The sequence below is a fragment of the Ranitomeya variabilis genome, chromosome 2, assembly GCF_051348905.1.
Source record: "Ranitomeya variabilis isolate aRanVar5 chromosome 2, aRanVar5.hap1, whole genome shotgun sequence".
NCBI lineage: Eukaryota > Metazoa > Chordata > Amphibia > Anura > Dendrobatidae > Ranitomeya > Ranitomeya variabilis.
The window spans coordinates 1,071,998,551-1,072,024,562 of NC_135233.1; the positions used below are offsets into that span (position 1 = coordinate 1,071,998,551).

General features: G+C 48.4%; 1 protein-coding gene across 1 annotated transcript in view; it reads left to right on the forward strand.

The window, feature by feature from the left end:
• Nucleotides 1-26,012, forward strand: part of LOC143808676 (cytochrome P450 2C5-like) — a 230,925-nt gene that overhangs the window by 125,343 nt on the left and 79,570 nt on the right. Inside the window, exon 8 of the mRNA XM_077291580.1 lies at nucleotides 4,913-5,097. Coding sequence (XP_077147695.1) covers nucleotides 4,913-5,097 — 185 coding nt within the window. The remainder of the gene's footprint in view (nucleotides 1-4,912; nucleotides 5,098-26,012) is intronic.

Sequence of the window (26,012 nt, forward strand, 5' to 3'; positions counted from 1 at the left end):
CAGTGCCCTTCCTCCTCATAGGGACTGTGACTGCGCTATAGATTTGATTCCTGGTAGTAAATTTCCTAAGGGACGATTATTTAATCTATCTGTACCTGAGCATGCCGCGATGCGTTCTTATATAAAGGAGTCTTTGGAGAAGGGACATATTCGTCCATCCTCTTCCCCTCTTGGTGCGGGATTCTTTTTTGTGGCCAAGAAAGACGGGTCTTTGAGACCTTGTATAGACTATCGGCTTCTGAATAAAATCACGGTCAAGTTTCAGTATCCTTTGCCACTATTGTCGGACTTGTTTGCTCGGATTAAGGGTGCCAGTTGGTTCACCAAGATAGATCTTCGTGGTGCGTACAACCTTGTGCGCATTAAGCAGGGAGATGAATGGAAAACTGCATTTAATACGCCCGAAGGTCATTTTGAGTACTTGGTGATGCCTTTTGGGCTCTCTAATGCCCCTTCAGTATTTCAGTCCTTTATGCATGACATCTTCCGGAAGTATCTGGATAAATTTATGATTGTTTATCTGGATGATATTCTGTTTTTTTCTGATGATTGGGATTCTCATGTAAAGCAGGTCAGGATGGTGTTTCAGGTTTTGCGTGATAATGCTTTGTTTGTGAAGGGCTCAAAGTGTCTCTTTGGAGTGCAGAAGGTTTCCTTTTTGGGTTTTATTTTCTCCCCTTCTATTGTGGAGATGGACCCAGTCAAGGTCCGAGCTATTCATGATTGGACTCAACCCACGTCTGTTAAGAGTCTTCAGAAGTTCTTGGGTTTTGCTAATTTCTACCGTCGTTTTATTGCTAATTTTTCTAGCGTTGTTAAACCTTTGACGGATATGACCAAGAAAGGTTCTGATGTTGCTAATTGGGCTCCTGCGGCCGTGGAGGCCTTCCGGGAGCTGAAGACCCGGTTTACTTCGGCGCCAGTTTTGTGCCAGCCTGATGTCTCACTTCCCTTTCAGGTTGAAGTGGATGCTTCTGAGATTGGTGCAGGGGCTGTTTTGTCGCAGAAAGGCTCTGGTTGCTCTGTGATGAGACCATGTGCTTTTTTTTCTAGGAAATTTTCGCCTGCTGAGCGGAACTATGATGTTGGTAATCGGTAGTTGTTGGCTATGAAGTGGGCATTTGAGGAGTGGCATCATTGGCTCGAGGGAGCTAAGCATCGTGTGGTGGTCTTGACTGATCACAAAAATCTGATGTATCTCGAGTCTGCTAAGCGCCTGAATCCTAGACAGGCTCGTTGGTGGTTGTTTTTCTCCCGTTTTGACTTTGTGGTCTCGTACCTGCCTGGTTCGAAGAATGTGAAGGCTGATGCTCTTTCTAGGAGCTTTGTGCCTGACTCTCCTGGAATCTCAGAGCCAGCTGGTATTCTTAAAGAGGGAGTAATCTTGTCAGCCGTTTCTCCTGATTTGCGACGTGTGTTGCAGAAATTTCAGGCTGGTAGACCTGATCCTTGCCCACCTGATAGACTGTTTGTTCCTGATAAATGGACCAGCAGAGTTATTTCCGAGGTTCATTCCTCGGTGTTGGCAGGGCATCCTGGGATTTTTGGTACCAGAGATTTGGTGGCTAGGTCCTTTTGGTGGCCTTCCTTGTCGCGGGATGTGCGTTCTTTTGTGCAGTCCTGTGGGATTTGTGCTCGGGCTAAGCCTTGCTGTTCTCGTGCCAGCGGGTTGCTTTTGCCCTTGCCCGTCCCGAAGAGGCCTTGGACACACATTTCCATGGATTTCATTTCAGATCTTCCGGTGTCTCAAGGAATGTCTGTCATCTGGGTGGTGTGTGATCGTTTTTCCAAGATGGTCCGTTTGGTGCCCTTGCCTAAGTTGCCTTCCTCTTCCGATCTGGTTCCTTTGTTCTTTCAGAATGTGGTTCATTTGCACGGCATTCCTGAGAATATCGTGTCGGACAGAGGATCCCAGTTTGTGTCCAGATTCTGGCGATCTTTTTGTGCTAAGATGGGCATTGATTTGTCGTTTTCATCTGCCTTTCATCCTCAGACTAATGGCCAAACGGAGCGAACTAATCAGACGCTGTAGGCTTATTTGAGATGTTTTGTTTCTGCGGATCAGGATGATTGGGTGACCTTCTTGCCATTGGCTGAGTTTGCCCTCAATAATCGGGCTAGTTCCGCTACTTTGGTTTCGCCCTTTTTCTGCAACTCTGGTTTTCATCCTCGTTTTTCCTCGGGTCATGTTGAACCTTTTGACTGTCCTGGGGTGGATTCCGTGGTGGATAGGTTGCAGCAGATTTGGAATCATGTGGTGGACAACTTGAAGTTGTCACAGGAGAAGGCTCAGCGTTTTGCCAACCGCCGCCGCGGTGTGGGTCCCCGACTTCGTGTTGGGGATTTGGTTTGGTTGTCTTCTCGGTATGTCCCTCTGAAGGTTTCCTCTCTTAAGTTTAAGCCTCGCTTTATTGGTCCTTATAAAATTTTGGAAGTCCTTAACCCGGTGTCTTTTCGTTTGGATCTTCCGGTGTCGTTTGCCATTCACAATGTGTTCCATAGGTCTTTGTTACGGCGGTACGTTGTGCCTGTGGTTCCTGCTGTTGAGCCTCCTGCTCCGGTGTTGGTTGAGGGCGAGTTGGAGTACGTGGTGGAGAAGATCTTGGATTCTCGTCTCTCTAGACGGAGGCTTCAGTATCTGGTCAAATGGAAGGGCTATGGTCAGGAGGATAATTTCTGGGTGGTCGCCTCTGATGTTCATGCGGCCGATTTGGTTTGTGCCTTTCACGCTGCTCATCCTGATCGCACTGGTGGTCTTGGTGAGGGTTCGGTGACCCCTCCTTAAAGGGGGGGTACTGTTGTGAACTATATTTCTTGGCTCCCTCTTGTGGTCACTAGCGGTATGGCACTAGGATTGTTTTTCCCCAGGCTGGTACTCACCTGGTTCGTTAGGCCTTGGGTGTTTCTATTTAGACTTCCTGGAAACTCAGTCTAGTGCCTGGAAACGATGTAATCAGTCTATGCCTGTTTTATCCTGGTCTCTTGATTTTTGCAAGATAAGCTAAGTTCTGCTTTCTTATTTTTGTTTATTTGAATTGCTCTCATTTTAGTCCAGCTTGTTCAAAATGTGATTCCTGATTTTGCTGGAAGCTCAAGGGGGCTGATATTCTCCCCCCACACCGTTAGTCGGTGCGGGGGTTCTTGGATATTCAGCGTGGATATTTTAGTAGGGTTTTTGCTGACCGCATAAGTCTACTTCCTATTTTCTGCTATTAATATTAGTGGGCCTCTCTTTGCTGAATCTAGTTCATACTTACGTTTGTCTTTTCTTCTTACCTCACTGTTATTATTTGTTGGGGGCTTGTATTATAACTTTGGGGTTCCTTTCTCTTGAGGCAAGTGAGGTCTTATTTTCTCTGAAAGGGTTAGTTAGTTCTCCGGCTGGTGCGAGACGTCTAGAATCAACGTAGGTACGTTCCCCGGCTACTTCTAGTTGCGTGCTAGGATTAGGTATGCGGTCAGCCAAGTTACCACCTCCCTATGAGCTGGTTTTTGTGTTTGCAGACTTTGCTGGAACTTCTAAGATCCTCTACCACTAGGATCATAACATAACCCTAAGGCTACTTTCACACTTGCGTTGTGTGGCATCCATCGCAATCTGTCGTTTTGGACAAAAAACGGATCATGCCAATGTGCCCGCAGGATGCCTTTTTTGCCCATAGACTTGTATTGCTGACGGATGGCCACACATCGCATCCGTCGTGCACGGGATCTGTTGTGTTTTGGTGGACCGTCATCACAAAAAAAGTTCAATGTAACCTTTTTTTTGTATGTCTCGTCCGCCATTTCCGCTCATGTGTGGCTGTAACTCTGCCCCCTCCTCCCCAGGACATTGACTGGGCAGCGGATGCGTTGAAAAACTGCATCCGCTGCCCACGTTGTGCACAATTTTCACAACGTGTGTCGGTACGTCGGGCCGATGCATTGCGACGGCCCCGTACCGACATAAGTGTGAAAGAAGCCTAACCCCAGCCCTAACCCTAGCCTTAATCCTAACCCTAAATTTAGCCCCAACCCTAACCCTAACCTTAATTTTAGCCCCAACTCCTCTCTCCTGCCGGCCGGCAGATGGCAGCAGAGAGCGGGCGTACTGCGCATGCGCCCGCCATTTTCTTTCCATAGGAAGAAGCCGGCAGGCAGGAGGGGACGCAGGAGGACCCAGGGACACTGGTAAGTATAGCAGGGTCCCCGAATCCCCCTATTTCTCTGTCCTCTGATGTGCGATCACATCAGAGGACAGAAAATGACCGATCGCTTTTTTTTTGCGACCGCCGGTAAACAGTTAATTACCGGCGATCACAAAACAGGGGTCGGTAAAAACCGACCCCGATCATGTTCTTTGGAGTCTCGGCTACCCCCGGCAGCCGAGACCCCAAAGATCTTCCGGGTGCCGGCCGGCAGGCGCACTGCGTATGCGCCCGCCATTTTTTTGCCGGAAGAAGACGGCGGCGCCCATCGGGAGCCACGAGGAGCAGCGGGGGAGACAGGTGAGTATTGGGGGGCTATCGGGGACTCCATTTTTCTGTCCTCTGATGTGCGATCACATCCGAGGACAGAGAAATTGAAAGGGAGATCGCGGTTTTTTTTTTTGCGATTGCCGGTAAACGGTTAATTACCGGCGATTGCAACTCGGGGGTCGGTAAAAAACCCCGGAATCATGTTCTCTGGGGTCTCGGCTACCCCCGGCAACCGAGACCCCAGAGAAAATCCGACTCTGGGGGGCGCTATTCACTTTTTCCGCAGCGCCGTTAATTAACGCTGTGGCGCTGTGGTTTAAGTACCCTTAACTGCCACCGTTATAAGGCGTATCGGCGGTCGTTAAGAGGTTAAAAATACTGTATTAAGTGTTGGCTTTTAACTAAAACTAAAATACATTATGGGTAATTATAAGTAATTTTGTCTTTGATAACAGAAAATGTTAAAAAAGAAATTGAAAAGGTTATCGGATCATCCGAGCCTCAGATGGCGCACCGCAAACACATGCCATACACAGACGCTGTAATCCACGAACTTCAGAGATTCGCCAATGTTGTGCCAACCAATCTGCCACATATGACTACTGAAGATGTCACACTGAAGGGTTTCTTCCTACCAAAAGTAAGAAGTAAAATATGGTATTGCTTGACTTTTGTTAATTTAAGGAAGCTTCTGTTTTTTTGTTTATAAGAACTATTGAGGCACTTAGTAATAATAAAAGAGATCATTGTAATCATCCTTCACAATTTAGAGAATTGTTCTAACTCTGCCCACTGAATTTACCAAGTGTTGCAAAAAATGTTCTGCACATAGTTTGAGGCCAGACTGGAAAAAATACAACTTAAATATATAGTGAAAAACATAATTAACAAAATGTAAAGCTTACAATATAATGTGAAATGTGGAAACACTATAGATGTAATTACAGGCAAAACTATACTGTTAATCGATAAGTATTGTCACGTTTTTATTAGGCCATCAGTATGTGTAAAGCGCTTTCCGTTCACTGCTCTCCACCCCCACTCAGCGTCCACGATAATGACTATAGGCACTGGCCTCAGGGATAACAGTTGCATTTACTTTCACAGGAATGGGAAAATATGACACGGAGTAACTGCTTCACAGCTCACGGGGTTAAACCACAGCAAATACAGTGCAGAGTTAGATTATGACATGGAATTGAGGCTTTGGAGCTTTAAAAACCTGCTTCTTTATATGTAGTGCTTGTAAGTTGTTATAGATAGATTCAGAGTCTTTTGTAGCTTTATGCAGAAGATTTTACGTAGCAAGAGTATTCCACCAACCTGGGATTCCTGGGGTAATTTCTAAGCTATTCAGGCCTACCAGAGGGTCTTGAAGAGAGGGAACCTCCACATGTGCTGTGCTCCCAGAGACAGTTTGTTTCAGACTGGGGTTTTCCCAGCTCTCCTGGTCTAGACAGGTGGAAACTAGAATAGCCCCTCCTCTTGAAACCTCAGTTCTTGTATACATTTCACCAGCAGATGGTGCTGGAACATAAGAAATTAGAAAATACCTGGAAAAATACAAGGCACATTAAGGCACATGTCTTAATAACAGTAAAAAGGGTAGCTAGAATGTGAGCTATAGTGTACAGTCCAGGTGTAGTTAAAGGGACAGTCATAACCTGAGCCAGGTCACTACATACTCCCCCTCTTAAGGTGGGCCATCCTCGGTGATTGTACAAATTGAGAACAGCTAATGAAGGAAGGAGATATATATGTAATGTTAAGTAACAACATGGCAAGAATGTTAAGACATATGGAAGAACAATGTACAATAACAACTGTAAAACAAGAAGGTGATAGGGCCCATTTGGGCCCATTTGCAAGAGTCTCTTTCCGCAATATATTATGATCCATATGAAAGGCTCCGGAATGGCACTTTTAGAGGTAAGGAACAGTCAATAACAAGTCCATGGCTGTATATAAAATAATGCAAAGAATAAATAAGGTGGTTGGTATAACCCAGAAGCTGACTCTTAAACATTGCTAAACTAACTATCTAGCTGACCAAATAAGTACAAGAATATATACACATGGGAATCATACGGTCTTTAATCTCTCCAATGGGCTGGAAGTATTCCTTTTGTGCTTTGCTCCGAATGCGTGAACACGTGATCATCCTCTTGTGCAGAAATGATACGGTCTGCTGGTTCAGGTGGAGTTGGTGGAGGAATAGCGACTGGGGCAGGAACTGAGATGGGAACATACTGATAGCACGAAGGATAAATTGATAGTTGTAGAGGGGCTCCTTTACCATAGGTTGTCTGGGTGATGGTTCCAAGACAGGAACTGGTGTGTAGACCGGCATGAATTGAGGAGGAAGTAAGGACATCACCAGGAGATCCTCTTTGATACATAACTTCATGCGGTCTCTGTGCGCCGTCTGTGCGGTCATTCCAGGTTTCTTCACTTCGTATACATCTGACTCGGGATATAAATTAGCTTTAACTGTATTTGGCTCTGTTTCCCAAAGGGAATCGAGTTTCCCTGTATGGTGGCACTTGTTTAGCCATACCTTGTCTCCAATTTGAAGTGGAAATGCATTAGTTCTTTGGTTGTAACTCTCTTCCTGTCGACGGTGAGCCTTACTCATGCGGTAATCAACAATCTGTTTAGCTTTGTGTAATCTTCGCTGATGCTGTGAGATCCAATCAGTTTTAGGCAAGGGATTGATCACATCGGGAACTTGGATTCCAAGAGCATGATCTTTTGGAAGCTGGCCTTGTTTTCCAAACATCAGGTAATATGGTGAGTAGCTTGTAGAACAGTGGACAGTATTGTTGTAGATTTCCACTAACTCGCCAAGTAATTGAGGACACTCAGTTTTTTTGATAAGAGATGCTGTTCGCAGCATAGTGATGAAGGTCTGGTTGACTTTCTCTTGCAAATGCTGTTCCCTTGGGGATGATAGGCAGTTGTTCTTAGCGTCTTTCACTCATGGAACTAGCAGAGTTTCTGTAATGTGAATGAAAGACAGGCCCACAGTCTGTGACAACTGCTTCAGGGCAACCGTAATGTCTCACATATTTATGGTAGAAGGTGATAGCTGTAGACCGAGCTGTGAGATCTTTCACTTGTACAACGGCAAGGTATGGTAAGGGCATGGTATGGTAAGGGCATAGGTGTAGCCTCAATGAGTTGGTGCCAGCTTCACGTCAATAAGGGCAACTAGGTCATTTGGTTTCTGAGAATGGATTGGATGAGGAGGAGCTCTGGCATCTCTCTTACCAGCCTTGGTGAGGATGCAAGCTGAACATTCACAACACCAATTTTGTATGTCTGTAGACATCCCAATCCAGTTTTGTGCACGCCAAAGCGCCCAGACTGGTCTTGGTAGGCATCAAGAACAATTCTGGCATCTCGCTGTGGGATTAGAATATGATGTAACCTTTCACCTGAAACAGGATCTAAGGTATTGTTCAGGATCAAGCCCTTTTGATTGAAGAGTCTTTTGCACTGCCTCCAAAGACGTTTAAACTCAAAATCAGGGCATTGTCTGCATCTTCTGTCAGATATTCTTCCCATAGTTAGGTAATCATAGATCTCACCTAGGACATGAGACTTATTTTGAAGGGTTTGCCATCTCGATGGATCTTGGAATAGGTCAGGTTTCTGTTGAGGGACTTCATCAGTTTGTATAGCAGCAAAGGCGTTCTGCGTAGCAAACCTTCGATAGAAAGGCAGCATCTCAACATCTTCCCACAGATCTTCCTCAGGAGTCTCTTCTCCTACAGGCAGATTAGGTAATACATCGGCATTGATGTTGGTCTTGCCACTGTGATACTTAATGTCAATACAGAAATTTTCCAATCTTGAAGCCCATCTCTTTTCCAGTGCACTTAACCATGTAGTATTAAGGTGAGCGAAGGCTATTGTCCATATAAACGTTGAAGGGTGTGGTGTTATGATCCGGTGGTAAGATCACCAAACTGACCTGACAGGTAAACCAGAATATTAGGTCAAGCTCTGGGGATGTGGGAACTATACTGACCGCAACCCTGATCCTATCCACACACAACTAAAGGCAGCCGTGGAGCGTTACCTGAAAACCTAGACGCCTCTTCACAGCCTGAGAAACTGGCTACCCCTAGAGAGAAAGCAAAGACCTCACTTGCCTCAGAGAAATAACCCCAAAGTTATAGACAGCCCCCCACAAATAATAACGGTGAGTTAAGGAGAAAATACAAACGTAGAAATGAAACAGGTTTAGCAAATGAGGCCCGCTAACACTAGATAGACAGAAGATAGTAAGGGATCTGTGCGGTCAGTACATAAACTATCAAAAACATCCACACAAAGAATGCAGAACCCCCACACCGACTCACGATGTGAGGGGCGCACTCTTGCACCCCAGAGCTACCAGCAAGCGAAAAAATCACATAAAAGCAAGCTGGACTGAACTCATTAGATACTGAGAAACGTTTTCAAGGAAATAATGAGCAATAAGAACAAGCAAGACTTAGCTTCTCCAGGAGGAGACAGGTCACAAGGGAGGTCCAGGAGAAATCAGAACCAGTACTGAATACAACGACAGCAGGCAACAAGTAAAGGTCCAGGTGAGTTAAATAGGAGCCAGCCTAGCAGGAAATGATGCAGCTGAGCCCAGCTACAGACCAGCCATATCGCTAAAGGCCACCAGAGGGAGCCCAAGAACAGAACTCACACATTATAACTCATGACCACAGGAGGGAGCCCGAGAACGGAATTCACAACAGTACCCCCCCCTTGAGGAGGGGTCACCGAACCCTCACCAGAGCTCCCAGGCCGATCAGGACGAGCCAAATGAAAGGCAAGAACCAAATCGGCCACATGGACATCGGAGGCGACAACCCAGGAATTATCCTCCTGACCATAGCCCTTCCATTTAACCAAGTACTTGAGCTTCTGTCTCGAAATACGAGAATCCAAGATCTTCTCCACCACATACTCCAACTCCCCCTCCACCAAGACCGGAGCAGGAGGATCCACAGAAGGGACCACAGGCACCACGTATCTCCGCAACAATGACCTAGGGAACACATTATGAATGGCAAACGATGCTGGGAGGTCCAAACGAAATGACACAGGGTTGAGGATTTCCAAAATCCTATAAGGACCGATGAAACGAGGCTTGAACTTAGGAGAGGAAACCTTCATAGGAACGTAACGAGAAGACAACCATACCAAATCCCCCACACGAAGTTGGGGACCCACACAGCGACGGCGGTTAGCAAAGCACTGAGCCTTCTCTTGTGACAACGTCAAGTTGTCCACCACATGGTTCCAAATCTGCTGCAACCTATCCACCACAGAATCCACCCCAGGACAGTCAGAAGACTCCACCTGACCTGAGGAAAAACGAGGATGAAAACCAGAATTGCAAAAAAAAGTCGAAACCAAAGTAGCAGAACTAGCCCGATTATTGAGGGCGAACTCAGCCAAGGGCAAAAAAGTCACCCAATCATCCTGATCAGCAGAAACAAAACATTTCAGATAAGTTTCCAAGGTCTGATTAGTTCGTTCGGTTTGGCCATTCGTCTGAGGATGGAAGGCCGACGAAAAAGACAATTCAATGCCCATCTTAGCACAAAAGGACCGCCAAAACCTGGACACAAACTGGGATCCTCTGTCAGACACAATGTTCTCCGGAATACCATGCAAACGAACCACATTCTGAAAAAACAGTGGAACCAAATCGGAGGAGGAAGGCAGCTTAGGCAGGGGCACCAAATGGACCATTTTAGAAAAACGATCACAAACCACCCAGATGACAGAAATCCTCTGAGAAATAGGAAGATCCAAAATAAAATCCATGGAAATATGCGTCCAAGGCCTCTTCGGGACAGGCAAAGGCAAAAGCAAACCACTGGCACGAGAACAGCAAGGTTTGGCCCGAGCACAAATCCCACAGGACTGCACAAAGGAACGCACATCCCGCGACAAGCAAGGTCACCAAAAGGACCTAGCCACCAAATCCCTGGTACCAAAAATCCCAGGATGACCCGCCAGCACCGAAGAATGAACCTCGGAAATGACTCTACTGGCCCATCTATCCGGGACAAACAGTTTCTCCGGTGGACAACGGTCAGGTCTATTGGCCTGAAATTCCTTCAGCACCCGTCGTAAATCAGGAGAGATGGCAGACACAATCACCCCCTCTCTGAGGATACCAACCGGTTCAGAAACTCCAGGGGAGTCAGGCACAAAACTCCTAGAAAGGGCATCAGCCTTCACGTTTTTCAAACCCGGAAGATAAGAAACCACGAAATCAAAACGGGAGAAAAACAGCGACCATCGAGCCTGTCTAGGATTTAACCGCTTAGCAGACTCGAGATAAGTCAAATTCTTGTGATCAGTCAAGACTACCACATGATGCTTGGCTCCCTCAAGCCAATGGTCGCCACTCCTCAAATGCCCACTTCATTGCCAACAACTCCCGATTACCAACATCATAATTCCGCACAGCAGGCGAAAACTTTCTTGAAAAGAAAGCACATGGTCTCATCACAGAGCCATCAGAGCTTTTCTGCGACAAGACAGCCCCTGCTCCAATCTCAGAAGCATCAACCTCGACCTGGAAGGGAAGAGAGACATCCGGCTGGCGCAAGACAGGAGCAGAAGAAAACCGACGTTTCAGTTCCTGAAAGGCCTCCACGGCCGCAGGAGACCAATTCGTCACATCAGAACCCTTCTTGGTTAAATCCGTCAAAGGCTTAACCACACTAGAAAAATTAGTGATGAAGCGACGGTAAAAATTAGCAAAACCCAAGAACTTCTGAAGACTCTTCACTGATGTAGGTTGAGTCCAGTCATAAATTGCCTGGACCTTGACTGGATCCATCTCAATAGTAGAAGGAGAAAAAATAAAGCCCAAAAAGGAAACCTTCTGGACTCCGAAGAGACATTTAGAGCCCTTCACAAACAAGGCATCGGCACGCAGGACCTGAAATACCATCCTGACCTGCTTCACATGAGACTCCCAATCATCAGAAAAGACCAAAGTATCATCCAGGTACACAATCATAAATCTATCCAGATACTCTCGGAAGATGTCGTGCATGAAGGACTGAAACACAGAGGGGGCATTAGAAAGCCCAAAAGGCATCACCAAGTACTCAAAATTGCCTTCGGGCGTATTAAATGCTGTTTTCCATTCATCGCCCTGCTTTATGCGCACAAGATTATACGCTCCTCGAAGATCTATCTTGGTGAACCAACTGGCCCCCCTAATCCGAGCAAACAGATCGGACAACAGTGGCAAAGGGTACTGAAATTTGACCGTGATTTTATTTAGAAGGCGATAATCTATACAGGGTCTCAGAGAACCATCCTTCTTGGCCACAAAAAAGAACCCCGCACCCAAAGGGGACGAGGACGGGCGAATATGCCCTTTCTCCAAAGACTCCTTTATATAACTCCGCATAGCGGCATGTTCTGGTACAGATAAATTAAAAAGTCGTCCCTTAGGGAACTTACTACCAGGAATCAAATTTATGGCACAAACACAATCCCTATGAGGAGGTAGGGCACTGGATTTGGGCTCATCAAATACATCCTGGTAGTCCGACAAAAATTCAGGGACTGTAAAGGCTCCAAGATAAAACCACAGCGCCTGGCAAATGACAAATCCATCAAATTCAGGGCAGCACCTGAATCCACAAGAGCCATAACTGAGTAGGATGACAGAGAGCAAATCAAAGTAACAGACAAAATGAATTTAGGCTGTACAGTACCAATGGTGACAGACTTAGCGGAGTTTTTTGTGCGCTTAGAACACTCTGAGATAACATGAGCAGAATCACCACAGTAAAAGCACAACCCATTCTGACGTCTGTGATTTTGCCGTTCAATTCTGGTCAGAATCCTGTCACATTGCATAGACTCAGGTTTCTGTTCAGAAAATACCACCAGATGGTGCACAGGTTTGCGCTCCCGCAAACGCCGATCAATCTGAATGGCCAAAGACATTGACTCATTCAGACCCGCAGGCGTGGGGAACCCCACCATAACATCCTTAAGAGCTTCAGAAAGACCCTTTCTGAAAATCGCTGCCAGGGCGCACTCATTCCATTGAGTGAGCACAGACCATTTCCTAAACTTCTGACAGTAAACCTCTGCTTCATCCTGACCCTGAGAGAGAGCCAGCAAAATCTTTTTCACCAAGATCTATCTTGGTGAACCAACTGGCCCCCCTAATCCGAGCAAACAGATCGGACAACAGTGGCAAAGGGTACTGAAATTTGACCGTGATTTTATTTAGAAGGCGATAATCTATACAGGGTCTCAGAGAACCATCCTTCTTGGCCACAAAAAAGAACCCCGCACCCAAAGGGGACGAGGACGGGCGAATATGCCCTTTCTCCAAAGACTCCTTTATATAACTCCGCATAGCGGCATGTTCTGGTACAGATAAATTAAAAAGTCGTCCCTTAGGGAACTTACTACCAGGAATCAAATTTATGGCACAAACACAATCCCTATGAGGAGGTAGGGCACTGGATTTGGGCTCATCAAATACATCCTGGTAGTCCGACAAAAATTCAGGGACTTCAGAAGGAGTAGAGGAAGCAATTGACACCAAAGGAGCATCGCCATGAATTCCCTGGCAACCCCAACTTGACACAGACATTGCTTTCCAATCCAGGACTGGATTATGAGCCTGCAGCCATGGCAGACCCAACACGACAACATCATGCAAATTATGTAGCACAAGAAAGCGAATCACCTCCTGATGTGCAGGAGTCATGCACATGGTCACTTGAGTCCAGTACTGAGGTTTATTCTTGGCCAATGGCGTAGCATCAATTCCCTTTAGAGGAATAGGGAATTGTAAAGGCTCCAAGATAAAACCACAGCGCCTGGCAAATGACAAATCCATCAAATTCAGGGCAGCACCTGAATCCACAAGAGCCATAACTGAGTAGGATGACAGAGAGCAAATCAAAGTAACAGACAAAATGAATTTAGGCTGTACAGTACCAATGGTGACAGACTTAGCGGAGTTTTTTGTGCGCTTAGAACACTCTGAGATAACATGAGCAGAATCACCACAGTAAAAGCACAACCCATTCTGACGTCTGTGATTTTGCCGTTCAATTCTGGTCAGAATCCTGTCACATTGCATAGACTCAGGTTTCTGTTCAGAAAATACCGCCAGATGGTGCACAGGTTTGCGCTCCCGCAAACGCCGATCAATCTGAATGGACAAAGACATTGACTCATTCAGACCCGCAGGCGTGGGGAACCCCACCATAACATCCTTAAGAGCTTCAGAAAGACCCTTTCTGAAAATCGCTGCCAGGGCGCACTCATTCCATTGAGTGAGCACAGACCATTTCCTAAACTTCTGACAGTAAACCTCTGCTTCATCCTGACCCTGAGAGAGAGCCAGCAAAATCTTTTCTGCCTGGTCTACTAAATTAGGTTCCTCATAAAGCAATCCAAGCGCCAGAAAAAACGCATCTACATTTAGCAATGCAGGATCTCCTGGCGCCAGAGAGAATGCCCAATCTTTTTTTGTGATAGTACCCCTCCGAGGTTTTGGTAGCTGGCATCCATGTAGAAACGGAAAGGATAGCGGTAGTCAGGATACACCAGAATTGGAGGTGAAATGAATAGGCGTTTTAGTGTCTGAAAAGCAGTTTATTGTTGTTCAGACCAATTAATTGGGAGTCTTTGATCATAGTTTTCTCTAGGGCAACCTCATAGCAGTTCTGTGAGTGGTTTAGCTGTCTGTGCGAAACGAGGTATAAAGCGGCGATAGTAGCCCTCAAAACCTAGGAAACTTCTGACTTCGATCACAGTTCGTGGGATGTCCCAGTCCTTGACAGCTGCAATCTTATCAGGATCAGGCTGGATGCCTTCGGCACTGACAACATGACCCAGGTAGTTGACCTACGGCTTGAGCAGATGGCACTTCCATGGCTTTAATTTCAGGCCATGGTCAATGAGTATTTGAAATACCTCTGCAAGGTGGTATAAGTGCGGGAATACATGATCACATCATCAAGATACAACAAAATTCTCTGGAAGTTAAGGTGACCAAGACATCTTTCTGTGAGTCGTTGAAACATAGCAGGGGCATTGCATAACCCAAACGGCATACCGTTAAACTTGAAGAGTCCCATCGGAGTGGTGATGGCCTATCCTCAGGAGCCATGGGTAACTGCCAGCACCCGCTGGTTAAATCAAGAGTGGAGAAGTATGCCGCTGAGCCAAAAGCAGTGATGGATTCTTTAATCCATGGGAGAGGATAGGCATCTTTGTGTGTAACATTGTTCAACTTTCTGTAGTTTACACAAAATCTCATGTTGCCCTCCTTCTTGTTCTCCAGGATGATAGGTGCCACCCACGGGCTTTGACTTTCTCAAATAACTTCAGAATCTTTCATCTCCTTTAACAGCTTCTTTACTTCCTCATAGTTAGCAGGAGGTACTGGATGGTGTCTTTCTTTGCTAGGGAGATGATCACCGGTCTGGATCTTGTGCTGGATCAGAGAAGTCTTGCAGAAGTCAAGTGGATGCTTGCTAAAAGCTTGGCTGTGCCACTTAGCAAGTTTTGTGACATCATGGATGAGTTCGATGGGATATTAGCATCCCCAACATTAAGTTTGTTCCACCAGAAGGTAGTGGGTGAATTAATGCCTTTGGGAGTGGCTTTCCTTGACCTTTGATGAGCTAGTGTCTTTTTTTATCTAGGATGTCTTCTGGATCAAGACTGTACAGTTGAGAATCTAAATTGAAGTTACATAGCTCGATAGGTGCATCACTCAGGTTGACTTGCCGTATTGGTACTCTACCATTGGAGATGGTGACGATACTTCTGGCAGCTTTTACCAGCGGCAGCCCCTCAATCTTGATGGAGTCAAGAAGAGCTACATAGTCTTTGTTGTTAATTCCAGGTCAAGCTCGGCACCATACTAGAGTATCGCTGTTGGCCATCAGGGTAACTGGTCATGTGTCGGTGATACGCAAACGGCAGATTTCGCCTTTACAGTTGGCAAACTTCTGTTGGGCACAGAGCACTTTAATAGTCCGCTGGGCGACATGCCTGTAAGGGGAAGTAGCAGAAGTAAGAGAGGCATGCAAGGCATCGAGCAATTGAGGAAATACATGATGCATAACATTCATGCCTAGCACTACTGCTGTGGTATCTCCCTCAGCCTCAGTAATTACTGGGAAATAGATTGACCATTACTTGCAATCACACATAACTTCGCTTTGCCCACAGGATTCAGAACATCATAGTACCAATTCCTTTCAAAGGTTCGGCGTTCAATTGTGATAACTTTAGAACCAGCGTCTACTAAAGCTTCTAAAGGTACACCATTAAGCCATATGGTTATATACGGGCATTTGGATATGAACCGGGAGATCCATTGCAATTGTGCCTCTGGGCCCTTGAATTCACCTCCTGAGGGGTGGCCCTTGGCCTCAGGGGTGACCAGTTTAACTTATAGCATTGATACTTATAGTGCACAGGATGCTCACAATAAGTACAGTAGACACAATCACCAGAAGAAGGTCTTCCAGAACCTGGGCAACTAGATCGTGGCTCTGGGGACATTCTATGACTTACAGATGACTCACATGATGCAGGGGGTTGGCTATTTAGCTCCTTTAAGGTTTGGCATATAGAATCAAGGACTTGGACAAGTGCATCTGTGGTAGAAGGTGCATGAATGAGAGTAGAGGCTGACACAGACCATGTGACCTGCATAAAGAGAGACAGGTGAAAGTGGGGATACGGTGGATATTCTAGCAGCCAGGTTAGGGGAATAAGGAGCAGGAGCCTAGCTGGTACAAGGTCAGTACCCACTACCCGCAAAGCTAGAGCTTTAAAGTCTGGATTCCACACCTTTTATGAATCTGTCAGTGATTATGTTTTCTGCAGCCACAGGGTCTAGAGTGTCTATTTGCTGTAAAGCCCTGTATGCAGACTGAAGGGCTAATGCGTAGTCCCTCAGGGTTTCACCTGGATCCTGACATCTGTTGTAAAATTTGAGACAAACCTCGGTGGGTGATTGGCATTCAAATTAGTTTCTAATGCTGGTGAGGATCTGTTCTATTCTGGTCTTCTCAGTAGATGGCCAGGAAGGGACTTCTTTGGCACTCGGACCTTCAAGCTGTCCCAGTAGAAGTTGTATTCGCTGATGGGGAGAGAGCGAGAAAAGTTCAAGAGTGCACATTAGCTTTTCTTTGAACCCAGCAAGGGTATGAGGATCTCCCCTGTAACTTGGGAGACTAGCAGTGTGACAGGGTTTGTGACAGAGCAGCAAGAGACACCAGGCCGATAAATAATTCAACCAGATTTATTGGAACAGAGAACTGGGATAACACGAATTAAAGTAATTCTGCAGCGTCTGTAATGAGTAGTGTTGAGCGATACCTTCCGATATCGGAAAGTATCGGTATCGGATTGGATCAGCCAAAATCGGCAAAATATCGTATCTCGCCGATACCCGATACCAATGCAAGTCAATGGGACAAAAATATCGAAATTAAAATAAACCCTTTCTTTCCTTGTAGGTTCATTCTACATGAAGGAAAACAACTAAGAATAATGTAGGATCTATTGGGGGAGGTGGCGGAGACATTAAAGGCATAGAGGTTTAGCCCAATCAAATAGAATAGCAGGAATTTTTTTTTTAAGACGTTCGGAGTTACAAAGATATTGACTATGTTAAGAATTTTTTTATTTTGTCAGATATTGATGTTTCACTACTTCCACGCCCTTCACCTTTTTTTTACTTCTCTCACACTTTCTTCTTCATCATCATCAGCATCTTTGACATCAACTTCTTCTTAATCTTCACCTTATTCATCTTCTTCTTCATCTTCTACCTATTATTTTTTTTTTGTTACATTCTTCATATTCTTTTTATTCAACTATTATTCTTCTTCATATTCTACTTCATCATATTCTTATTTGTGACAGGCATTCCTGTAGTTGTTATCTATAAAAGTTTGAAGATTACACCTTCCGTTCTGCCTGTCACAAAAGAGTTACATTTGTCCGTGTTCAGTTTCGCCTGCAGCATCAGGCTTTATCCAGGGGCACCACGAGGAGGAACGGACTCACCCCCATACACTGCTTAGTCTTCTTCTGCTTATAATTTAGATAATATCTTTTGCTCTGATATTTAGTGTTATGCTTAATGTTCTTCTGCTCTTTGTTCTGCAGCCTCTTGTTCTTTTGCTTCTCGGTCTTCCATGTCGTCATCTCCAGGGTCGTCGTCATCGTCGTCGTCATCGGGGTGGTCTTCAGGGTCATCGTCTCCAGGGTCGTCATCATCTCAGTGGTTGTCGTCTCTGGTGTCGTCGTCATCTTAGAGGTGGTCTTCCGGGTCTTCATCTTTAGGGTCTTGAACTTGGAAATGTAGCAGAAGGTACAAGAAGGCTGAGAAAATGCTGAGAACCAGCTGATGGAACTGGAACTCGGATGGCTACCCGAAGGTCCAAGAGCCAATGGAACTTCCGAGGACCAGCTGACGTTACTGGAACCCGGTTACTAAGCAGGAGGTACCCGTGCCAGAAAGCACTACCAAGGACCACCTGACGTTGGTGGAACTCGGATACCCAGAAGGAGGCACCTAAGCCAAAGGCTCTGCCTGGAACCAGCTGATGGTACTGGAACCAGGATGGGGAGCAGAAGGTACAAGAGCAAGAGACACTGCTGAGAACCAGCTGACGGTACTGGAACCCGGATGGGTAGCCAAAGGTCCAAGAGCCAATGGAACTACCAAGGACCAGCTGACATTACTGGAACCCAGTTACTAAGCAGGAGGTACCCGTGCCTGAAAGCACTACCAAGGACCACCTGACGTTGGTGGAACTCGGATACCCAGAAGGAGGCACCTAAGCCAAAGGCTCTACCCGGAACCAGCTGACGGTACTGGAACCAGGATGGGGACCTATTCAAGATTGTCTTCCTAGAGCCCCAACTAGCAGTGTGGGAGAAAAGGGTCAGCAGGGGGAGCAGAGTGTAGGCCAAAGCCTGCACTGGTGGCAGCTTTGTGTCTGCGTGGCGTTTGCAGGACACGTTGCCGGCTACACAGCAGGGGAACAGCTGGTGTTTCTGAACCCCACTGACACATTGGCGGGTGTTTTTCTCTGTGCAGCCAGCACTTCCGGGCACCAACTGGCGGTGTTAGAGCCCGGGGTCTGCAGGAGGAGCAGAGTGTAGGCCGAAGCCTAATTGAACCAATTTTAAAGGTCACCTTTAACCCCCCCTCAGGTGTTACAAACTAGAAGAGCCACCTTTTGCAGCAGTAATGCTGCACAAGTCCAAGGTTGCTCTTTTAATTTAGTTCCTTGCACACGCTGAATGAAACGCGTATAAAATTTAGCCCCTTATACAGTCAAAATGACTTGGAGGCCGGAGTTTCCTTCTTAATGAGACGCAGCACAGCTGTCAAAAATACCACCTTGGTGCTGGGCGCGGCCTCCTGAGCGTCGCTTTTTGCTGTACAGGAGTCTGCGCTGTTCTGTTATCCCTTGGCCATGCGCTGTTAGCGCTGCCCGTCTTCTGACATCATTTCATGTCGGCCGGTGCGGTTCGCAATGCCCACGAATCCCAGACCCGCAGTGTCTTTTCATGTATTCACACTGCGGGGCTGGGATTCATGGCCTTGCGCAGTAAATATGTTCGCCTCTCACTCGTGTCCTTACACCTGCTTCAGACTGTGCGGCGTCGGCTGATCCCTTATCGCGTGCCACGGCCATGAAGCCGCACAGTCTGAAGAAGGCGGAAGGAGATGAGTGACAGTCGAAGATATGCACTGCTCATGCCCATCAATCACACCCTCGCCATCAAAATAAATAAGACACCGAGGGGCGTTGTGTCGGGCAGGGTGGCCGCAGAGGCGCAGCCACCCAACTAATGATGCGCTATCAAGGGGGTGCTGCGTGTCATTACAAAGGAAAGTCACACCTCAGGGACGCTTTAATGGTCTCGGGGGACACATTTTATACGTGTTGAGTTCGACGTGTGCCAGGAGAATAACTTAATGAGCCACCTTGTACAAATGCAGCATTACTGCTGTACAAGGTGGCTGTTATACATACAAACGCCGGGGGGGGACAGGTTCCCATTAATTTCAGTTGTTATGTCTGCGTGGCGTTTGCAGGACACGTTGCCGGCTACACAGCAGGGGAACAGCTGGCGTTGCTGAACCCCACTGACACATTGGCTGGTGTTTTTCTCTGTGCAGCTAGCGCTTCCGGGCACCAACTGGCAGTGTTAGAGCCCAGGGTCAGCAGGAGGAGCAGAGTGTAGGCCAAAGCCTGCACTGGCGGCAGCTTTGTGTCTGCGTGGCGTTTGCAGGACATGTTGCCGGCTACACAGCAGGGAAACAACTGGCATTGCTGAACCCCACTGTCACATTGGCGGGTGTTTTTCTCTGTGCAGCTAGCACTTCCGGGCACCAACTGGCGGTGTTAGAGCCCAGGGTCTGCAGGAGGAGCAGAGTGTAGGCTGAAGCCTGACTGGATCAAATTGAAAGGGAACCTTTAACCCCCCCAAGGCGTTTGTAGCTGAAAGAGCCATCTTGTGCAGCACTGGATGCAAACGGAAAAGGTGGCTCTTTTAATTATGCTCCTTGCAAACCCAGAACTAAACACTTATAAAATGTGTCCCCTGATACCGTGAGACCGTCTTTGAGGTGGGACTTTCCTTCGTAATGGGACGCAGCACAGCCGTCATTCCTACCCCCTTGGCGCCGTACGCCGCCTCCTCAGCATTGTTGGAATCTGTCACCGAGCCGGTGCTGTTATGTTCAACCTCGGTCATGCGCAGTTAGCGCTGCCCGTCTTCTGACATCACTTGTTGTCAGGCGGGCTGTGCCTGTGCGGTCACGCTGCCCGTGATCCCACCTCGCTGTGTCATCTAATGTAATCCCACTGCAGGCCTAGGATCCATGGGCATGCGCAGTGCATATCCTTGCCTCACACTCCCCTCCTTCCGGCTTCTTCAGACTGTGCGGTGTCACAGCCGTGGCATGCTATTAGGGATCAGCTGACGCCGCACAGTGTGAAGAAGCCGGAAGGAGGGGAGTGTGAGGCGAGGATATGCACTGCGCATGCCCATGGATCCCAGGCCCGCAGTGGGATTACATTAGATGACACAGCGAGGTGGGATCACGGGCAGCGCAACCGCACAGGTACAGCCCGCCTGACACCAAATGATGTCAGAAGATGGGCAGCGCTAACTGCGCATGACCGAGGTTGAACATAACAGCGCCGGCTCGGTGACAGATTCCAACAACGCTGAGGAAGCGACGCATGCCGCCAAGGGGGTAGGAATAATGTCTGTGCTGCGCCCTACCACGAAGGAAAGTCCCACCTCCGGGACGGTTTTACGGTATCAGTGGACACATTTTATAAGTGTGAAGTTCTGCGTGTGCAAGGAGCTAAACTAAAAGAGCTACCTTTTCCTTGTGCAGCTTTACTGCTGAACAAGGTGGCTCTTTCAGTAACAAATGCCTGGGGGGGACAGGTTCCCTTTAATTTCAGTTGTTGTCTCAGCGTGGCGGTCGCAGGACACGTTGCCGACTACACAGCTGGGGAGCAGCTGGCGTTACTGAACCCCAATAACAGAGGAGCGACTGTTGACTGTGCAGACAGCACTTCCGGGCAGCAACTAGCGGTGTTGAAGCCCAGGGACAGCAGGAGGAGCACCATGGAGGTATTGCCACAACACAGTAGGGGAGCAGCTGGCGTTACTGAACCTCAATAACACGGCAGCAAATGTTGACTGTGCAGACAGCACTTCCGGGCAGCAACTAGCGGTGTTGAAGCCCAAGGACAGCAGGAGGAGCAGGATGGAGGTATTGCCGCAACACAGCAGGGGAGCAGCTGGCGTTACTGAACCCCAATAACAGAGAAGGGACTGTTGACTGTGCAGACAGCACTTCTGGGCAGCAACTAGCGGTGTTGAAGCCCAGGGTCAGCAGGAGGAGCAGGATGGAGGTATTGCCGCAACACAGCAGGGGAGCAGCTGGCGTTACTGAACCTCAATAACACGGCAGCAAGTGTTGACTGTGCAGACAGCACTTCCGGGCAGCAACTAGCGGTGTTGAAGCCCAAGGACAGCAGGAGGAGCAGGATGGAGGTATTGCCGCAACACAGCAGGGAAGCAGCTGGCATTACTGAACCCCAATAACAGAGGAGGGACTGTTGACTGTGCAGACAGCACTTCCGGGCAGCAACTAGCGGTGTTGAAGCCCAAGGACAGCAGGAGGAGCAGGATGGAGGTATTGCCGCAACACAGCAGGGGAGCAGCTGGCGTTACTGAACCCCAATATCAGAGGAGCGACTGTTGACTGTGCAGACAGCACTTCCGGGCAGCAACTAGCGGTGTTGAAGCCCAGGGACAGCAGGAGGAGCAGGATGGAGGTATTGCCGCAACACAGCAGGGGAGCAGCTGGCGTTACTGAGCCCAAATAACACGGCAGCAAGTGTTGACTGTGCAGACAGCACTTCCGGGCAGTAACTAGCGGTGTTGAAGCCCAAGGACAGCAGGAGGAGCAGGATGGAGGTATTGCCGCAACACAGCAGGGGAGCAGCTGGCGTTACTGAACCCAAATAACACTGCAGCAAGTGTTGACTGTGCAGACAGCACTTCCGGGCAGCAACTAGCGGTGTTGAAGCCCAAGGACAGCAGGAGGAGCAGGATGGAGGTATTGCCGCAACACAGCAGGGGAGCAGCTGGCGTTACTGAACCCAAATAACATGGCAGCAAGTGTTGACTGTGCAGACAGCACTTCCGGGCAGCAACTAGTGGTGTTGAAGCCCAGGGACAGCAGGAGGAGCAGGATGGAGGTATTGCCGCAACACAGCAGGGGAGCAGCTGGCGTTACTGAACCCCAATAACACTGCAGCAAATGTTGACTGTGCAGACAGCACTTCCGGGCAGCAACTAGCGGTTTTGAAGCCCAGGGACAACAGGAGGAGCAGGATGGAATTATTGCCGCAACAAAGCAGGGGAGCTGCTTGTGTTACTGAACCCCAATAACAGAGGAGGGACTGTTGACTGTGCAGACAGCACTTCCGGGCAGCAACTAGCGGTGTTGAAGCCCAGGGACAGCAGGAGGAGCAGGATAGAGGTATTGCCGCAACAAAGCAGGGGAGCAGCTGGCGTTACTGAACCCCAATAACAGAGGAGAGACTGTTGACTGTGCAGACAGCACTTCCGGGCAGCAACTAACGGTGTTGAAGCCCAAGGACAGCAGGAGGAGCAGGATGGAGGTATTGCCGCAACACAGCAGGGGAGCAGCTGGCGTTACTGAACCCCAATAACACAGCAGCAAGTGTTGACTGTGCAGACAGCACTTCCGGGAAGCAACTGGCGGTGTTGAAGCCCAGGGACAGCAGGAGGAGCACGATGGAGGTATTGCCACAACACAGTAGGGGAGCAGCTGGCGTTACTGAACCTCAATAACACGGCAGTAAATGTTGACTGTGCAGACAGCACTTCCGGGCAGCAACTAGCGGTGTTGAAGCCCAAGGACAGCAGGAGGAGCAGGATGGAGGTATTGCCGCAACACAGCAGTGGAGCAGCTGGTGTTACTGAACCCCAATAACAGAGGAGGGACTGTTGACTGTGCAGACAGCACTTCCGGGCAGCAACTAGCGGTGTTGAAGCCCAGGGACAGCAGGAGGAGCAGGATGGAGGTATTGCCGCAACACAGCAGGGGAGCAGCTGGCGTTACTGAACCCCAATAACAGAGGAGCGACTGTTGACTGTGCAGACAGCACTTCCGGGCAGCAACTAGCGGTGTTGAAGCCCAGGGACAGCAGGAGGAGCAGGATGGAGGTATTGCCGCAACACAGCAGGGGAGCAGCTGGCGTTACTGAACCTCAATAACACTGCAGCAAGTGTTGACTGTGCAGACAGCACTTTCGGGCAGCAACTAGCGGTGTTGAAGCCCAGGGACATCAGGAGGAGCAGGATGGAGTTATTGCCGCAACAAAGCAGGGGAGCAGCTTGTGTTACTGAACCCCAATAACAGAGAAGGGACTGTTGACTGTGCAGACAGCACTTCCGGGCAGCAACTAGCGGTGTTGAAGCCCAGGGACAGCAGGAGGAGCAGGATGGAGGTATTGCCGCAACACAGCAGGGAAGCAGCTGGCATTACTGAACCCCAATAACAGAGGAGGGACTGTTGACTGTGCAGACAGCACTTCCGGGCAGCAACTAGCGGTGTTGAAGCCCAAGGACAGCAGGAGGAGCAGGATGGAGGTATTGCCGCAACACAGCAGGGGAGCAGCTGGCGTTACTGAACCCCAATATCAGAGGAGCGACTGTTGACTGTGCAGACAGCACTTCCGGGCAGCAACTAGCGGTGTTGAAGCCCAAGGACAGCAGGAGGAGCAGGATGGAGGTATTGCCGCAACACAGCAGGGGAGCAGCTGGCGTTACTGAACCCAAATAACACTGCAGCAAGTGTTGACTGTGCAGACAGCACTTCCGGGCAGCAACTAGCGGTGTTGAAGCCCAAGGACAGCAGGAGGAGCAGGATGGAGGTATTGCCGCAACACAGCAGGGGAGCAGCTGGCGTTACTGAACCCAAATAACATGGCAGCAAGTGTTGACTGTGCAGACAGCACTTCCGGGCAGCAACTAGCGGTGTTGAAGCCCAGGGACAGCAGGAGGAGTAGGATGGAGGTATTGCCGCAACACAGCAGGGGAGCAGCTGGCGTTACTGAACCCCAATAACACTGCAGCAAATGTTGACTGTGCAGACAGCACTTCCGGGCAGCAACTAGCGGTTTTGAAGCCCAGGGACAACAGGAGGAGCAGGATGGAATTATTGCCGCAACAAAGCAGGGGAGCTGCTTGTGTTACTGAACCCCAATAACAGAGGAGGGACTGTTGACTGTGAAGACAGCACTTCCGGGCAGCAACTAGCGGTGTTGAAGCCCAGGGACAGCAGGAGGAGCAGGATAGAGGTATTGCCGCAACAAAGCAGGGGAGCAGCTGGCATTACTGAACCCCAATAACAGAGGAGAGACTGTTGACTGTGCAGACAGCACTTCCGGGCAGCAACTAACGGTGTTGAAGCCCAAGGACAGCAGGAGGAGCAGGATGGAGGTATTGCCGCAACACAGCAGGGAGCAGCTGGCGTTACTGAACCCCAATAACACAGCAGCAAGTGTTGACTGTGCAGACAGCACTTCCGGGAAGCAACTGGCGGTGTTGAAGCCCAGGGACAGCAGGAGGAGCACGATGGAGGTATTGCCACAACACAGTAGGGGAGCAGCTGGCGTTACTGAACCTCAATAACACGGCAGTAAATGTTGACTGTGCAGACAGCACTTCCGGGCAGCAACTAGCGGTGTTGAAGCCCAAGGACAGCAGGAGGAGCAGGATGGAGGTATTGCCGCAACACAGCAGTGGAGCAGCTGGTGTTACTGAACCCCAATAACAGAGGAGGGACTGTTGACTGTGCAGACAGCACTTCCGGGCAGCAACTAGCGGTGTTGAAGCCCAGGGACAGCAGGAGGAGCAGGATGGAGGTATTTCCGCAACACAGCAGGGGAGCAGCTGGCGTTACTGAACCTCAATAACACTGCAGCAAGTGTTGACTGTGCAGACAGCACTTCCGGGCAGCAACTAGCGGTGTTGAAGCCCAGAGACAGCAGGAGGAGCAGGATGGAGTTATTGCCGCAACAAAGCAGGGGATGTTTAATAAACTGAGCAGAGCATGATGCCCCAAACGAACCAATAACAACAGCACAACATGACAACTATTGTGCAAACTAGAAATTTTATTAATAAATGCAAAATACTAAAAACAACACAGATATATGAGGGTATGGTGTATGACTACTATGAACACCATCAGGAACACGCATAAGTGCAAAAGTCACAAGGGTAGTTGTAAAGACCTATGGCATGGTAGTACAAATAACGCTAGCAGTGTAATGCACCATATGGAAATACCCCAGAAAGGGGGAGCGTGGGCACTAATTATGTCAATTGACCAATAACTTGATGCAGGAAAATCCCACCATGCCTGACACCCACCCCTATTGCAACTGCCCGAGAATAAATATAAAGTAACTAAACCATGAACTACCGGCTGAGCTTACCCATATATGCAATGTCCTGTATATGGTGTCCAAATAAAAGTGCCCCGACGCACGTTTCGCGATTGTCGCTTCTTCGGGAGGCAGTGTGTGTGTGGCAAACTGAGGAGTGTTTTGTATCATTGTAGCAGCTGCTGCTAATTAGCGTTGGTGATAAGCGGCGCATGCGGGTGGACACACTCAGACGCGCCGCGCTACTTCCGGCCATCCCAGCGGTGCACAGAGAAGGGAAATGTCCCCGTGACGTCATCAGATCTGTGCGTCGCTGTTAAAGGATGCCGTTTAGGAGGCGCGGCCTATCCAAGAGTCCACTGCGCATGCGCACCACCCGCGGCCATTTTGGAAAAGGGAATGAATGCTGGCAAGTCAAAAATAAGGTAAAGTATAGCTGCACATTTGTAAAAAGACATGAAATGTATATAAATTGGACCTAAAGAACCCACGC